At 41.2% G+C, this 18,963-nt stretch overlaps 1 protein-coding gene across 1 annotated transcript; it reads left to right on the forward strand.

Annotated features, from left to right (window-relative positions):
* Positions 1–363: 363 nt before the first annotated feature.
* Positions 364–18,584, forward strand: dbh (dopamine beta-hydroxylase (dopamine beta-monooxygenase)). The gene is made up of 12 exons (XM_056433343.1): positions 364–732; positions 4,566–4,712; positions 5,338–5,595; positions 5,980–6,156; positions 8,951–9,053; positions 9,408–9,574; positions 9,709–9,852; positions 11,079–11,117; positions 11,573–11,632; positions 11,822–11,949; positions 12,286–12,445; positions 18,220–18,584. The coding sequence occupies exons 1-12, from the start codon at positions 364–366 to the stop codon at positions 18,331–18,333; spliced, it is 1,866 nt and encodes a 621-aa protein (XP_056289318.1). The 3' UTR covers positions 18,334–18,584.
* The last annotated feature ends 379 nt before the right edge of the window (positions 18,585–18,963 follow it).

The following is an 18,963-nucleotide window of genomic DNA, read 5'->3' on the forward strand; positions in this document are numbered from 1 at the left end:
AGACAATTCCCACAAGTGCTTGAAAACAGAGAAACCTAAAGACTGGAAAGATTAGTGAAACTCAAACGAAGGTCAAACTTGTCAGAAAACAAGGGCAGCGGGAGGATGGAAAACATGAGAAGAAAAGAATAACCAACCTCACCTGACCACTGCGAGGGAGCTCGTGAGTACACTGTGGCCAGAAAGGAGAGCAGAGCCGAAAAGACGAAACAAAACCAGTGAGTGTTTGAGAGTTTAATCTACCATACAACTATGGCATTGTAACTCCAGGGCTGAGGACATTGTTGTTAAACTCTGGCTGAAGAGACAAAACAGAAGTGAAACAATTTGCGACCACACTGATTGGGATCCTTCATTTAGGATATGAGAATCTGCGATAAGAACCTGCGCCTTCAGGACATCACCATCATGTACTTCACAGCCCTGGCTGCTCTCATGGTCATCTTGGTGGCTTCGTATCAGGCGCCCACCAATGCTCTCGAAGTGTCCGGCCTTAAATTAAGCACCCGCAGCCCTCTCCCACCTCTCCCCATGCCCTTCCGCGTGCCCCTTGACCCACGAGGGGATCTCCAGCTGGCCTGGAACATCAGCTACGCCGACCAGGAGGTGTACATGGAGCTGAGGGTGGCAGACATCAAACATGGCGTGGTCCTGGGGATGTCCGACCGCGGGGAGCTGACCAACGCTGACCTGGTGGTGCTCTGGGACTCTGGAGCTCATAGCTACTTTGGGGTAAGCAGGAATGTGTTTTATTTGTATAATCTGTCTTCCAAATTATTGCATTTAAAAGAATTTGGGGAGTAAAATAAAAAATAAAAACCTGAGATTGACATTAGTCTTGTCTCTAAAAAGGTGTGGATATCAAGTGGTTTTCTACACAAGGTGTACAATAAAATAGTTTTACTTTCTTGCTCACTCACTTGTCAAATTCATAAATGCAGCGGGATTACATGAAAGTCCTTGAGCAATGGAGGTTTCCCTCCTCTGTCTGTGGCCCCAGAGGCGTGAGATTGGTGTTTTTGCGCGAGGAGCCGGCGGACGGCTTGCTTCATGATCACATAGTCACAAAGGATGTTATCGGCCCCTGCTAATTGGAAATCACTCAATCTGCACTAATAGCTGCAGTTCTTTGGGGAATCTGTAGCAATTATTAGCATATCAAAATTAAATCCTGTGATAATTAAGATGTGCAGAAGGTCTCATTTTCATTTCGCCACACACTAGACTTTAACAGATATAAGAATTCTTTCCCCTGAACATTTTTTTTCGGGAAAAACAATTAATATTGCCATGAAAACCCCATTTAACTTCTTTTTCACAAGCATTTTGTCTAAAGGTTTATATGGAAAGAGTAATGAGAAGCAAAAGCCAGGGTGAATACTAATTGCAGCTAAAAATGATCCAGTATCATTTTATTTTTCCTTCAAAACCTCTGATCTGCTCTATTTGATCAGTGTCGTATTATTGACATAAGAACTGAGACTGTAACATACTTGGTTGGTGAATTCATGATGCACGTTCAGAAACCAGCTCTTGGTGTCTTTATAATTCACATAACTAACTTTTCACTGTTACACACTGGAAGTGGCATTCGTATACACATGCCACTTTAATAATATATTTGTTTTTAAACATACTGTTATTTGTTCATTATATTTTCTCTTTTTTAAATTGTGTCTTATCGTATTGCACCGTGTATATGCACTATTCACCTAGCCACATTCCTTGAATGTGTAACGCACTTGGCAATAAACCGTTCTGATTCTGATTCTGGACTCAACGACACGCCGGTGTTGTTGCAGAATGGAAGCCAGATTTAATTTCAGGTCATAAGCGAAATGCGTTGACTGCTTTTTATGTCCAACTTGTTCTACTTTAACCGCTAAAATATTACAATAATATTACATATCACTTACTTTCATTGATCACAGTAAAGAACGTTAATTCACTAAATAGATCTACATTTACTTTGACTGCAATATGAATTGAGAAAGAGTCTAATGTAAACCCAACAAAAGGATTCAATGGATACAACATATGTAAAGAGGTGACATCAAGTCCCAGTGTTGGTGGCTGCAGATTTATCCTGTGTTTGTAATTTATGAAGACCATCTATTAACCCTTTGTAGAATGTTTAACATTAATCTTCTAAAGCTAATATTACTTGTTTAGGATAATGACATATTTGCTTCTCCTCTGGCTGTCATCATCGATGGAATAAAAATAAGCATTTTTATTTTATTATTTTAAACAAACAGAAAACTCCAATAAAATGTGAAGTTGTATTTTTTATTTTAGGAAGGGGGGGGGGGGACATATACTTGTGCCTCATGAATCCAGTCCATCCTTTTATGCGAGCACATTAATTCCATATGTTGTTGTTACTAAAATAGTGCTGACCTAGACCTCCAGTCGCATCGTGAACTACCTTTAAGGTTAACGCTCTACAATGTAATATTCAAGGGATTCTTTTTTATATGAATACATGGTTTAGTTTTAGTTTTGTGCTTTATAATAAGTGTTAGGTAAACATTTTTTTAAGGAATTTTAATAATAAAAACAAGAACTCTGCATTGTAGGTGCATAAGGGAGGAGTGTAATGCCCTGTTCTGTGTCTCCTCTGTGTCTCCTCTGTTTCTCCTCTGTGTCTCCTCTGTGTCTCTTCTGTCTTGATTGGTTCATTCCCTTCACCTGCCCTCAGACACTCCTCTGTCTCCCTGATTGTCTCATGCCGTACACCTGTGTTTTCCCCCTGTATATTGTGCCAGTCTTCCTCTTGTCTCCTGTTGGTTTGTTGTATTTATTTCTGTCTCTAGTAGTGTCTCTGTTTCGATGATCAATTCCCAGTCTTTGTTTACGTTGTTTATTCCTAGTGTTTTTTTTGTTGACTTCTAAAATCCCTTTTGTCAAATGTCAAAAGGAGATTTGAATTTTAAGACTAAGTCTCAGTATCATACCAGAGATATGAAGACAGATGACGTTTCTTGTCTTGATGCGCATTTATAGGTATATGATGTATGTTTAGTGATACCAATTAGTTGACAGCAAAATAAGAGACGTGATAATTTGTAGTTTATATTTTCTGGACACCCTCAGGATTTCTCATTTGAGTCCCCATCAGGACCTAAATAAGGATACGTTTGAATATGTTTAAGTCAGTATGCAAACAATACTTACATACTCATATGTACACCTGAAACTGTTATAAGCAAAAGGTAATTGCTCCTTCTCTCTCGACTGGCCATGAAGAAATCCATTCATAACGTAAGTGATGGGGATCCTCATTCTGTGTAAAAGTGAATCCTTAAGTTCAGTGGAAGTCAATACGAGGCTTCAGCAGTCTGAGTTTGACAAATCAATTAAATATCTTACAAAGTTACAGAAACATCATTTCCTCTTTGTGTTATTAGCCTTCCGCCAAAGCTCAGCAAGCAAGTATTCTCTACGGAATAAAAACCAACAACAGCAGATTTTGTCCATCATATTTTGTACATATTTAAGATGTGATATGTGTAATATTTCATCTGAATGAGGAATACATATACTGTACATATGGGAATGCGAGTCGTATTTTAAGACAGACTATTCTTTACCGAACATGTTTTTTTCTTAAGGACTCCAACTTACATCAGAAAAAGCCAAACTACACCAAAAGCAGAGCTAACTGCCCTCTCCAATCTTGACCTGAACCTAACTGTAAACAAAACACCCATTTATACATAAACATGACCAATTCAAGGCTTAAAGAAAAGGCAAAGATATGAGTCCGTCTGTCCGTCATCCGCATGTCGTAGCTCGTGTATTCTGTAGTGGCACACAAAACACACACTGTAAACTGCACAAATTATTTTCAGATTGCTATATATTTTGTATTTATTTTCAAAATCGTTGTCTTTAAAATCTCGTGCAGTTTGTGTGGAACGGTTGCATAAGAGGGGCCGAAAGGGTGACAGAAATACAGCGATCTCAGGTGCTATTCTAGACAGATATGAATGTGAGAAAAATAACAGAAGCAGAAAGACTGAGCTGGTGCAAAGCCTCCTGGCAGAGACGTGTGTTCTGTACAGCTGGAAGGTTCACAGCACGAACCGCCACCGTTTCACTGATTTCTTTGAAAAATTTCAAATAGTATAAATAATAGAGTTAACCTTAAAACTAACAAACAATAGCAACATGACCCCTCCTCTTGTTAATGACACCGATTTGGCAAGAAAAATAACTTTATTTCGCGTCTCAAAAAACTTTATCCGTAAAAAAAATGTCAGCTAAATTCAACCACTGGATATTTCTCTGCAATATAATTTTAGTTGACCTTTTTCTTTAGTCTACCCTCCCACCTGGTTTGCATGGACACAAAGCTCCCCTGAAATGGGCCCAATTACCCCCTCCACTCCTCTGTTAAAATGGAAAAGACCTCAAAACCTTAAGAAAAGATGATGTATGTTCTAGTCTAAATGTGATTGACCCATTTCAACATTCTCTCATGTCTTGTTGTTTCCTCTCTGGTGGTTATTGTATCTACAGGTTTAATTTGTCAAATTAATAATATGAGTCTTCTCCTTCAGGATGCATGGAGCGACGATGAGGGTCACGTTTCTTTGGACAGCCAACAAGACTACGAGTTGATGGATGCCAAACACAAAACTGACGGATTCTACCTGCTTTTCAAGAGGCCGTTCAGTACCTGTGATCCCAGGGACTACCTCATAGAGGTGTGTCACGTCTTTCTTTCCACACTGAGTCCGTCTGTGCACATGTCAGGGACGATGTGTCTAATGCACACTTCATAGAGGCATTTGGTTATGTCTCTGTTTCTCTTTTGCGTCCACTATTTTTGTAGAATCTTGAGTTTGCAGTTATTAAAAAAAGATTCCCCCCAAAAAATGACTTATTTATGTTGCATGGCCTCAAGCCAAAAGGATGTCTGCCCATCCTGAATTAAATTAACTTGATAGTTAGGAAGGTGTGAAAGATGGCATTTAAGTGCACATTTGTGTAACATAACAACAGCGTGTACGTGTGTGTGTATAGGAGGGTGTGTGTCTGCGGTTTGTGATGTGTCCACTTCTGCAACAAGAGCGATCATCATAGAGAGCTCATGGTTTCTGATGAGGACACAGACTGATCAGCACACTTTTACACTGAAACATTCATTAAAATGATCATGGTTTCCATGGTAGCGCATCAGACCTCTAAGTGGCAGACACAGAAACAAATGGTCATCACCATGACAACATAATGAAACGTTCTCCGCTTGCCATTCGAGGCTGTTCATTTGTGCTCCGTTTTGCAGCCATCGAACATGCTTTCTTTTCTGATTATTTTGTGACTGCTCAGGAGGGAACTGTGCACGTCTTCTATGGGTTACTGGAGGAACCACTTGCCTCACTGGATAAGCTGAACCTGTCCCAGATCCACACAGGACTTCAGCGGGTGCTGATGCTGCGCCCCGACACGCCATCACCCACCCTGCCTCCAGACGTGCAGACGCTGGACGTTGTGGCGCCAAACGTTGTCATCCCAAATCAAGAGACCACCTACTGGTGCTTCATACAGGCGCTGCCTGAAAACATGCCAAAGAACCACATTATTATGGTAGCTGATAAAAGCCTCTACAAATGGAAACACTTAACATTGAATTGTGGGTGTTTAGGATGGACGCGGTGCAGAGGCTTTTTATTATTGCTCCTTGTTTAGCTGCTGGGCCTAACTGAACAAAAGGGTCCTTGTCATGGTTAGAAATATAAATCTAAGAAATTGTATAAACACAACAAACATCATATAATGTTTCCTCTTAGAAATCTGAAAAAATTCCAGTATGAAAACTGAAAATATGATAAGATATGAAAGCAATTGCACAGTATGTGGCATATAATACATTTGATGAAAAAAAGAATATTGTCTGAGGTAGCGGTATTGAAGAACACGTTTCTCACTTTTCCCTCTCTCTCTCTCTCTCTCTCTCTCTGTTCCTGTCAGTATGAGTCACTGATAACTCCAGGTAACGAGGCCATCGTGCATCACATGGAAGTGTTCGAATGTTCTCCGGAAACACGCGATGTTCCAGAGTACAGCGGCTCCTGTGATGACAAGATGAAGCCGGACAAGCTCAACTTCTGCCGCCATGTGCTCGCTGCATGGGCTATGGGTGCTGAGGTATGATGGAAAACAGACACACACACATATATACACACACACACACACACACACACACACACACACACACACTCCTCCACATCTCTTTACTTCTATCCTTCAGGGCACCTACCACTGACGACAGTATATGTTCAGTTCCCTAAAACAAAAACGAAAGTGCTAAAAGCATATTCTAACCACCTACCTGAATAGAACTTTTATGATGCAAATAAAGCCAAATCCTAACCCTGAAGATGCAACAACCAACCCACACAAACACCCTTTGAAAAAGCAGAAAAAACACATCTATCGAAAAGTTTTTAATACACAGAGTGTCTAATTGAAAAAGAGTTGGAATGAGTTTTGGTCGTGTCCTCGTATCTATTATGAGAGATAAACAGAAACTCCCACAGAAGTAATATCCGAGCCGAGAACAGCAAGCAGAAAGCCTTGTAAAGATAATCCCACACGCAGCACAAGTCTATTAAGAGCTCAGAGACAGTCTGTCTGTGGAAAGTACACTATACTAAACCCAGAACCAAATACTCACAAACCGGTGGGCATGGACACTCGACAAACACGAGTGGAAGCCACAAATATCTGTACATTGGTAGTTTAGAGAGAGCTTTGGTAGTTTAGAGAGACTCACAAATGCAAAAACAAAGATTCACAAATGCGCACAGAACAATTCACAAATATATTCGATTTACAAATGAACACAGAAGGATTTACAAATAAATTAGACTCACAAATGAGTACGCGGAACGATACACACATACATTCCAATGCACACATGAATACATTGCGATTTGTTTGTTTGAGGATAATGAGGTCATGTCCATGAGTGTTTTACAGGCTGATTTCTGTATTCGTTGACACAGCAATATATCTAAAGTTACTTTATATTAACAGTGGATAAAACGACAAGCAGCTTGCTTGCATTTAGCAGCTAAAGAGACCGAGATTTCTCTCATGAGTTGGTGGAGAACAAAACAAAGTTACAAGGAGAGTGAATAGTGGACTTGCAGTCATCAGCTGGCCCGAAACATGACTCCAAATGAATGCTAAAGTTAGTCTGTGTCTGGGTCGGCCACTGCTAAGTGCTAACAGTGTTCTAAGGTAATATGTCAATGTTGAGTTAGGGTTTATTCAGCTGCCCCCAAGTGGCCAAAACAATCAGTTTGCTCATTAACCAGCTACAAGGGGGGGAAAAAGAAGTTGGCACCCGTTTCTTCAGCCAGTCGTCTATCAGGCATTAAATCACCACGGCTACCAACCAGCCGGCTGACCAAGCAAGCAGCCTGCTGGTCACATAAAGCAAAGAGGACAGGGAACAGTGAGCATGTCATCATATTTCTCTGCTCCGCTCCCCACAGTATCACGGCCAGCCTGGCCCCTCTCTGATTGGATCATCTGCTAGCCAAACAAAAACAAGCAGGATGCCTTCTGTGAGCTGTGAAGACAAGATTAGGTGGGAAATATTCAGGCCTCTTTCATTCCCTCTTAATAGTGTTGTCCATTCTCACACGGCACCGCATCAGAAGGAAAACGCGGCCTCGCAAAAACACAAAACAAGGGACAAAGAGGAAGTTTGAAAGAAGAGGGAAACAATAATATACAACAGGGTCAGAATGCGGAGAGAGAAGACAGCACAAGAGAAAACGAGATTCTTGTGGAGTGGCGACTGCGAGTCTCTGTGAATGTTACCGTTATGACATTAAACAAGATTAAATGAAACAATTCTCTCCTCCATTACAAACTTTGTCCATGAGCAGAAGTGGATGAAGATGGTGTGAAATAGGTGAAGATACTGACGATGAAGCAAGATTAAATCAAGTTTCCTTCATAAAAGCATGGCGGTTTGAGGCCCATGGGGCCAGCAGGGAGTCAACATGTAGTTTTTGCCACAGTAAGCAGAACAACTCAGAAACCAAGGACCAAAGAGGATGAAAAAGAAAATATACCTCACAAGTCTAACCAGCAACAATCATTATCTGCAAATAAATAAAGGAGCCAGTTTGAGCCAACTCACAGATTCCTCAACAACGCTCTCGATAAGGAACAGATGCTTTGAAGGCTTGACTGATTGTGTTGTTAATAATCAGTTTTCTCTATCACAATTACTTTAAAATCTCTTTCTATCTCTCAATCTGTTCCCGTCACAATTTTAGATCCTGTGGGTGGTTGTGAGTTTGTAAGTGGGATTGCCGCTATTTTTAGCAGTCATCACCAAACAGTTTAGAGAACCACAGTAGTGGAGCTACAGAGGCATCTATCATCTCTGCCGAGTGAGCAAGAAGATGAATAAGACTGATACGAGTGATTCTTTGGGTGTACCCACTTTGACTGGGATCACACTGGTGGTTTGGAGTGGAAGCCTATAATTAACCTTAAGACATGGGTGGGTGAATTCAAAACGTTCTCATCTGGACGTTTGAGGAACACCTGTCAAGACTCCAGAGAGGGCAGATACACACATGCATGCAACACCTAATTGGCACATATTTCACATAATTATGCATCTGGGTGACTTCTCGATGTCATCCTATAACAACGTCTGCCTTCATCAAGGATTGAGCTAAAAAAAAGTTCATTTCAGCTCCATCCTTGATTTAATTTTTTGTTGTTATTTTTTTAGGACATTTAAGTCCCCGCCTGTGAAATAGTTTGGTTCCTTTATCTAATACACCGTCTTCCTCTATTTTAAAATACTGGAATAAAGGATATGCATCTCTATTTTGACTTAAGCACATAAGGAACATTTTGTGTGTGTGTGCATGTGTATGTGTGTGTGTGTGTGTGTGTGTGTGTGTAGGCTTTCTACTATCCTCCTGATGCAGGGCTGCCTCTGGGTGGACCAGGTTCCTCCAGGTTCCTTCGTCTGGAGGTCCATTACCACAACCCTCTCCTCATATCTGGTACATACACACACATTTTACACACACTTGAACTTGAGCACATGCAGTAACACATGCCCACAGCAGCAGGATTCTCTGTACCTCTCCCGATGTTTGCTGGGTTTATTTTGAACAGAGCGATTCATTAAAAAATGATCAGACTTTTTGATCTCGCCCGTATAAGTCGGCACAGACTTTGCCTTTGTTACCCTGATCTGACTTTACAATAGGCATAACTCCTACAGAACTATCTCGTAATTCTCTTGACTTCTTTCGTGCTTTAGGTATTTTCCGATCATGCATCTTTTAATATGATCGACATGTGAACCAGTTGTTTGTTGCTTATTTGAATATTCCATGATATTCTTCACGCAGGCCGTCGGGACTCATCGGGGATACGGTTACATTTCACCCAGAGTCTGAGGCGGTACGATGCAGGGATCATGGAGCTGGGTCTTGTTTATACTCCCATCATGGCTATCCCACCCAAACAACACAACTTCTACCTTAATGGATATTGCACCTCCAAGTGTACCCAGATTGTATGTATAAAAAAAAAAATATTCCAGCTGGCCTGCCACATTTCTTCAGTTGTTGGTCCCTAAAGGACACACACCTTGGTTGGAGCTCGATCCTTAAAACATCTGTTTCTTTGTCTGTCTGTTGGTCTATCAAGGCTTTTCCTCCAGGAGGAATCCATGTATTTGCATCCCAGCTGCACACCCACCTGGCGGGGCGTGGGGTGAGGACAGTTCTGGTGAGGGGAGGCCGAGAGCTGGAGGTGGTACAGGAGGACCAGCACTTCAGTGCTCATTACCAGGTGAGTTTACCCGGAGGAACTCGGAGCAGAGATCTACCTCTGTGAGTTGTATCTCACACTTTATTAGATTGGATCAAAACGAGCTTCACTTCATATCACACTGAGCCGTGTGCCACTGGGACGGAGATTATCCTCTGATTCTACTGCACCTTTTAAAATAAAAAGCTGCCACCTCATTACAATAAAGGCTTATAATGTGTTGTTCATTTTCACAGCAGGTGACCCATATAGGTATTAGGAAAACAAGCAAATGCTGAATGGGTCATTATGTCGGCAATTTTTTGAAAATATGTTGAAACCCTGCCGTTCTATGGAGTTAAGTAAGACACTATTACAGTCGTAGTAGTTTTTAAAAGTTGTTACTTAGTAAATAGACAATAACGTGAGCTTTTATTGGAGCTCTTGTGCAATGTACCGGTATTTGCTTGTACGATCGGTCACAATTCCAGCAGGCCTCATAAGGTACAGCACACTATATTCTTCATCCACAGGGCAGCAGCATGACATAATGAATAAAAGAAAAGAGCAACTCAACATCAGAACTGACAAACAACATTAACATTGTTAAGAGGCAGCAGACAACATCTGATGTGTTTTTTTAATGCACACTATCCTGGAGCACACACACACACACACACACAGGGCAGAGAAGGACATCTGCTAGACCGCCTGATAAAATCTCCAGCTGCTGTTGATGTTAGACTAATCTGAGTGTACCTGTGTGGTGGTGTTGTTCCAACTCATGCAGCCTCATTATAGGCAGACGAAGACTTTATCAAACCATTTGCTGCAAAGCTAATAGACCTTTAGACACACGCACGCACACACACAGACACACACACACACACACACGCACACACGCACACACGCTTAATAACTGTGAAAGCTGCCTCTAAGGAAATCATCAAAAGCAAACAGTGTTTCATCTTGCCGTGTAAATATATAAATAAATCCCAAATTGTCAAATTAAGCCTAAACTTAAGATGCTAGTAAGGTAAAATTGTAAAAATGTGCCCAGTGGTAAGAAGGAACTTTATTATGACTTTGGAAAAACTAAAACAAAGCACTATTTGATTCAACACACTCAGACAGATCATATGCATTATTCTAATCACATCACAGCCTAACTTTTAGGTTTAGTGTTCAACAACTAGAATCCCCAAATTAAATGTTGGGTGGTTTTCATTTTAATGTCCTGAGTTTGATTTTGGTCATCTTTCTTCCAGACGATCCGAGTTCTAAGGAAAATGGCGAATGTGTTACCTGTAAGTATAAAGTTGATCTCTACGCCTGTATTTGACAAAGCAGTGACTGGTCTATGTTTTAGTTTTCCGCTGTGTGTGTAAAGATATTACATTCAGACAAGAATGGGAAATTACTATTCTGCGAGCTCAGCCAACTACGTCTGAGCGGTAGTGCCCCAGATGTACTTTTTTTTTTTCTCCCACTGCATTTAAAGTATTGAATTAGAATACCTCGCCGCTGTATAAGGTGCTTAACTGGAGTGGAAATAGGGACAGGCTGTGAAATCTGTGCTGTGATAGAAAGTTCTCAGGAGACAGAAGAGCAGCTGAGCTCCACACAGCAAAACAAAATAAATAAAATAACTGGCCGCTAGCTCTCTTAAATTACACATCTCCTGTCAGTAACCTTAAATTATCCTCAGTGATCTTTTTAAACATGCCATATGGTGAACCGCTGTGTGTGCTTAATCCTGCAGGGGGATGTCCTCATAACAAAGTGTACTTATAACACAGAAGATAGGAGCACGCCTACAGTGGTAAATTCACATTGAACACCGCCAACAGCAACAGAATCCTCTCGAGTGTTGCCTTCTTTAACCTTTCTCCTTCATATTTCCTTCATTCTCGTAATCCTTGCATCTCCTCCTCTCTAATACCTACATATGCTCTTTGTACTATATTTCTCCACCTCCCTCTACCTCCATCCACATCTCCTGTGTCCTCAGGGAGGTTTTAGCATCATGGATGAAATGTGTGTCAACTACATTCACTACTACCCTCGAACTAAGCTGGAGCTCTGCAAGAGCCACGTTGACCCAGAGCACCTGCAGAAATACTTTAACTTCATTAACAGGTAGCACACGCACAACCCAGCAAGCTCTCTCTCTCTCTCTCCCTTTTGCTTGTTCTCCTCGTCCTTCATTCCGTTTTCATTTTGCATCGGTGACTAAGCCATTGGTTTTTGTTTCAGCATGCACCCCTTCCCCCTCTGCCCTTCACTCCCGAAACCAGAGATGCGATTACTCCTTTTGATCTCAAAAACCACATGCTTTGTCCTTTAAAGTGAAACTGTGTTCTCCTAATGCCAATTCAGACTGCTTTCATTTATTGTTTATTATCTTTCCCAGTCTCCCTCCGCCTCCTACTTTTATCGGCCATCTTTCACCCTCCCTCTTGCTCTTCCCTCCAGGTTCCACGGTAAGGACCAGTGTGTGTGTGGGGACGTTGGTGTGACGGAGCAGTATTCTCAGCTCCAGTGGGACACGTTCACTGAAGAAGTTCTGGACTCCCTTTATAACACTGCCCCCATCTCCATGCACTGCAACCAGTCGAGTGCACGCCTCTTTCCTGTAAGTCCCCAATCACACACATGAGAGACCAGTGAAACCAGCTCAAAGCCAAACTGGCATCAGTTGCACGGACAGCTCATTAACTTGTCTTATAAACACACTCCATTTGTTCTAAACTTAATAATTCAAATAAAACAAACAAAAAATTTATATATGCCTTGATCAAAAATAATTTGCCAGATAAAAAGATTCCTCCTTGGTGCAACATGTAGCGCAACATAAAGTAAGCGGGTTTGGAAACCAGCAGCTAATTTAAAACATCAGGTTGAGGCTCATGAAAGGACGCACACTGCTTGATCTCTTCATACACGGCTGCTGTCAGGAGTATTCATTTGAATTTACAACACAAGTAGCATTGTAGAAAAGCGAGACAACAAACGACAAAGATACGTTGATTGGAGACGTATTTGTAATACGTCAAATACAAACTCTCCAGAAAACGTATTTTCTGGAGAGAAATACGTTTCGGTGAAACGTAACTGCAAATTATGTTTCAATTCTGGGGGAATGTAATTTTTGTGGTACAGGGTTGGTGTTCCATTAATGGTGCCACGACAGGAAGGCAGTTGAAAGACTGCTTCCAAGATATTTTGGGTGAAGCCATCATGCGTAAATAATCGTAAAGTAATTCAGCAGCCAAGGTTATCGTCAGGCTCTCAGTGTTAGCGTTTACAAGGAATGACAAGCAATGCCCCAACTAGAGACAGGAGCTTCTGCAAAACAGTAGGATAACAAAAAAGGCAACAATGAAAACAACAATGGAGAGCCACAGCCTCTCAGCCTCCTGCAGCAGACACGTGGCCGGCCCTCCATCCTCTCTGCCCACCGCATGCTCAAACATAGGGTGAGCGAGACAGCATTAAAAAATCAGCAAAAACATACAAAGCAATACATTTGAGATTTACTAGTTATCTCTCATAAGTTTAGATATAGCTATAGACGCACAAGCACACCACCTTTAAGTGCTATACCTTTCTTCCCATCATGTGACAGCGTCCAATCACCCAATGCTCGGAGGACATCATGATAATGACCACCTGTTTTTACTTTCACTGAATGAGAGGGTCAGCAATTATATCGAGAGCAGAAAGTAATTGACAGATAAAGTTTCAAAACACTGAACTGCAATTGGTAATTTCACTTTGCAATATTTAACTGGACCTTGTGAAAGGGGGTTGAAGCAGCCTTTTCACAATCTTACAGCTTGTGCCATAAAAAATACAATTAAAAACAAAAGGAAATGGCTTTGAGTGGATTCCTTCGACGACAAGTTCGATATATTGTTCAATCACAACTGTGCAGTTATCTAATACACATTGTAGTCTAATATCAAGGGTACGACCTGTTTCCTGCCCAACGTCACCAATGTCATACATGTGTTTCCTCCAGGGAGAGTGGGATGAACAACCTGCAGGTGGTGACCTCCATCCTTGAAAAGCCTCGCTACCCTTGTGAGGGAGGAGCACATCCCACCAGCCAACCCCTCACACCTGCCGTCTGAGCGGGGGAGGGGCCCTATAGCGAAGTTAAAGAGGCTCCGTCTGAGTTTATAGAATTTATCGCTGCTTTCTCAGTGTTTGGGGATAGAAAATATCCTCTTTTGGGTTTTCAGACACCTGCTGTAATGATACAGCATCTGTCGTATTATTCGTAGACTCAAATGATAATCTAATTTATATGTCTCATTTCAAAGCATGGGACATTGATTTAATAATTGGGATTGGCATTTGGTTAACAAATAAAAGTGTTACTAATTAATTGTTGCCTGGGACAAACGTGTTAACTTCTGCCGCGTCATTTAAAAAGGTACATTATTTTATTTGGCTACTTTCGCATAAAATAAAGAAATTAAATGACTTCATTTATCACTATTAGTTTAAAATGGTAATGTTCCTTTTCTTTTATGCTATATACCCCTGTGTGTGTCTGAATTATTATTGTGCGTTGTAAAATAAATGTCACAAAACATGTTGGCAGTTAAAAAGGAATTTATTAATATGCAAAATTGCTTAGGACAGCTTAGCCGAGTGGGGTCTACCATTACGTTTCCAATTGTAATGGTCATTTTCGTTATTTGAACAGCAACTCTGAAGACGTTTCACATTGAGAAATCAACTTCACCTGCTTTCCATAATCAGGACCTGTGCAATATTGGAAGGAAGAAACATTCTGTGAAAAATACCATTGGACATACAGGACTGTCTCAGAAAATTAGAATATTGTGATGAAGTTCTTTATTTTCTGTAATGCAATTAAAGAAACAAAAATGTCATGCATTCTGGATTCATTACAAATCAACTGAAATATTGCAAGCCTTTTATTCTTTTAATATTGCTGATTATGGCTTACAGCTTAAGAAAACTCAAATATCCTATCTCTAAATATTAGAATATCATGAAAAAGTATACTAGTAGGGTATTAAACAAATCACTTGAATTGTCTAATTAACTCAAACACCTGCAAGGGTTTCCTGAGCCTTGACAAACACTCAGCTGTTATAAATCTTTTTTTAACTTGGTCTGAGGAAATATTCAAATTTTATGAGATAGGATTTTAGAGTTTTCTTAAGCTGTAAGCCATAATCAGCAATATTAAAAGAATAAAAGGCTTGCAATATTTCAGTTGATTTGTAATGAATCCAGAATGCATGACATTTTTGTTTTTTAAATTGCATTACAGAAAATAAAGAACTTTATCACAATATTCTAATTTTCTGAGACAGTCCTGTATTATGGAAGAGAACCAGCAGTGATAGTGTTTTATTAGTCTGCTTCACATTTCCCAGATACATCTTATTATTAAGCATTTCAATGATTAATGGCCTTCTGGGCTGAATCAAACAATCATTCCACATTAGCAACAATGTTGTGCTGAGCGTGGAGCAACACAGCAAGTAGCCAGACAGACAAACGCTTCAACACACACCGTGTTGGCTGCTGTTCACAGTGTGTGTGATGAACTTTGGTTTTGGTTTGGCCTGAACTTTGTTGCTGTAAAAAGAACATCTTTCATCACCATCATACCTGCATTTAAGACATGGACTATCAGGTGATTAGAGGGAGCATATAGTCCCTGCACTGGGAAGCAGACTGGACAAGAGATGACAAGGGTAATTGGAGCCTTAGGAGAAGAGCCGCATCGGAATTGTCCAGTCAATGATGTCCTGATGCTGACGTTGGGCTCCTCAGATCCACAACAGAAGGCCGGCAGCTACCTGACAACCTTCTGGGCCCATGAGGGCGCCATGGCCCCAACACTTCCAGTCAGAATAGGGGACCAGGATGCAGAAGCCCTACTGGATTTAGGGAGCGCTGTCACTCTCCTACGACCAGGGCTGACGACTGGCCGCAGGGGCATCTCCTATCCTCCTTCTGGGAGGAATCCAACACGGCCTCACTCCAAACTCCTTTTGCACAGGACCTGAACACTGGGTTGGGTTACGGTTCCTGGTTTCGTCAGGCTGAAAGTCCGATGTTTGCTTGACACATCCATCCTGACCAAGCGTCAGTATTTGACGAGTTGGGAGCGAGACTTAGTTTACGAAACTGTTGAGTTCGATTTAACGGCAATACAACACAATTAGAGCTCCTATAAAGCCTGAATTTGTAGACTCGTCTTATCAAACAAAAACACATCTGTTATAATAACAACACAGAGAAGTGAGTGTGCGAACGGCATCAACAGCAGCTTATTGCCGCGGAGCACAGCAACATGGGGCACCTCCCTCTACCTCCATCCACATCTCCTGTGTCCTCAGGGAGGTTTTAGCATCATGGATGAAATGTGTGTCAACTACATTCACTACTACCCTCGAACTAAGCTGGAGCTCTGCAAGAGCCACGTTGACCCAGAGCACCTGCAGAAATACTTTAACTTCATTAACAGGTAGCACACGCACAACCCAGCAAGCTCTCTCTCTCTCTCTCCCTTTTGCTTGTTCTCCTCGTCCTTCATTCCGTTTTCATTTTGCATCGGTGACTAAGCCATTGGTTTTTGTTTCAGCATGCACCCCTTCCCCCTCTGCCATTCACTCCCGGAACCAGAGATGCGATTACTCCTTTTGATCTCAAAAACCACATGCTTTGTCCTTTAAAGTGAAACCGTGTTCTCCTAATGCCAATTCAGACTGCTTTCATTTATTGTTTATTATCTTTCCCAGTCTCCCTCCGCCTCCGACTTTTATCGGCCATCTTTCACCCTCCCTCTTGCTCTTCCCTCCAGGTTCCACGGTAAGGACCAGTGTGTGTGTGGGGACGTTGGTGTGACAGAGCAGTATTCTCAGCTCCAGTGGGACACGTTCACTGAAGAAGTTCTGGACTCCCTTTATAACACTGCCCCCATCTCCATGCACTGCAACCAGTCGAGTGCACGCCTCTTTCCTGTAAGTCCCCAATCACACACATGAGAGACCAGTGAAACCAGCTCAAAGCCAAACTGGCATCAGTTGCACGGACAGCTCATTAACTTGTCTTATAAACACACTCCATTTGTTCTAAACTTAATAATTCAAATAAAACAAAACAAAAAATTTATATAATATATGCCTTGATCAAAAATAATTTGCCAGATAAAAGATTCCTCCTTGGTGCAACATGTAGCGCAACATAAAGTAAGCGGGTTTGGAAACCAGCAGCTAATTTAAAACATCAGGTTGAGGCTCATGAAAGGACGCACACTGCTTGATCTCTTCATACACGGCTGCTGTCAGGAGCATTCATTTGAATTTACAACACAAGTAGCATTGTAGAAAAGCGAGACAACAAACGGCAAAGATACGTTGATTAGAGACGTATTTGTAATACGTCAAATACAAACTCTCCAGAAAACGTATTTTCTGGAGAGAAATACGTTTCGGTGAAACGTAACTGCAAATTATGTTTTAGTTCTGGGGGAATGTAATTTTTGTGGTACAGGGTTGGTGTTCCATTAATGGTGCCACGACAGGAAGGCAGTTGAAAGACTGCTTTCAAGATATTTTGGGTGAAGCATCATGCGTAAATAATCGTAAAGTAATTCAGCAGCCAAGGTTATCGTCAGGCTCTCGGTGTTAGCGTTTACAAGGAATGACAAGCAATGCCCCAACTAGAGACAGGAGCTTCTGCAAAACAGTAGGATAACAAAAAAGGCAACAATGAAAACAACAATGGAGAGCCACAGCCTCTCAGCCTCCTGCAGCAGACACGTGGCCGGCCCTCCATCCTCTCTGCCCACCGCATGCTCAAACATAGGGTGAGCGAGACAGCATTAAAAAATCAGCAAAAACATACAAAGCAATACATTTGAGATTTACTAGTTATCTCTCATAAGTTTAGATATAGCTATAGACGCACAAGCACACCACCTTTAAGTGCTATACCTTTCCTCCCATCATGTGACAGCGTCCAATCACCCAATGCTCGGAGGACATCATGATAATGACCACCTGTTTATACTTTCACTGAATGAGAGGGTCAGCAATTATATCGAGAGCAGAAAGTAATTGACAGATAAAGTTTCAAAACACTGAACTGCAATTGGTAATTTCACTTTGCAATATTTAACTGGACCTTGTGAAAGGGGGTTGAAGCAGCCTTTTCACAATCTTACAGCTTGTGCCATAAAAAATACAATTAAAAACAAAAGGAAATGGCTTTGAGTGGATTCCTTCGACGACAAGTTCGATATATTGTTCAATCACAACTGTGCAGTTATCTAATACACATTGTAGTCTAATATCAAGGGTACGACCTGTTTCCTGCCCAACGTCACCAATGTCATACATGTGTTTCCTCCAGGGAGAGTGGGATGAACAACCCGTACCGGTGGTGACCTCCATCCTTGAAAAGCCTCGCTACCCTTGTGAGGGAGGAGCACATCCCACCAGCCAACCCCTCACACCTGCCGTCTGAGCGGGGGAGGGGCCCTATAGCGAAGTTAAAGAGGCTCCGTCTGAGTTTATAGAATTTATCGCTGCTTTCTCAGTGTTTGGGGATAGAAAATATCCTCTTTTGGGTTTTCAGACACCTGCTGTAATGATACAGCATCTGTCGTATTATTCGTAGACTCAAATGATAATCTAATTTATATGTCTCATTTCAAAGCATGGGACATTGATTTAATAATTGGGATTGGCATTTGGTTAACAAATAAAAGTGTTACTAATTAATTGTTGCCTGGGACAAACGTGTTAACTTCTGCCGCGTCATTTAAAAGGTACATTATTTTATTTGGCTACTTTCGCATAAAATAAAGAAATTAAATGACTTCATTTATCACTATTAGTTTAAAATGGTAATGTTCCTTTTCTTTTATGCTATATACCCCTGTGTGTGTCTGAATTATTATTGTGCGTTGTAAAATAAATGTCACAAAACATGTTGGCAGTTAAAAAGGAATTTATTAATATGCAAAATTGCTTAGGACAGCTTAGCCGAGTGGGGTCTACCATTACGTTTCCAATTGTAATGGTCATTTTCGTTATTTGAACAGCAACTCTGAAGACGTTTCACATTGAGAAATCAACTTCACCTGCTTTCCAT

This window comes from Pseudoliparis swirei, chromosome 15 (assembly GCF_029220125.1).
Source record: "Pseudoliparis swirei isolate HS2019 ecotype Mariana Trench chromosome 15, NWPU_hadal_v1, whole genome shotgun sequence".
NCBI lineage: Eukaryota > Metazoa > Chordata > Actinopteri > Perciformes > Liparidae > Pseudoliparis > Pseudoliparis swirei.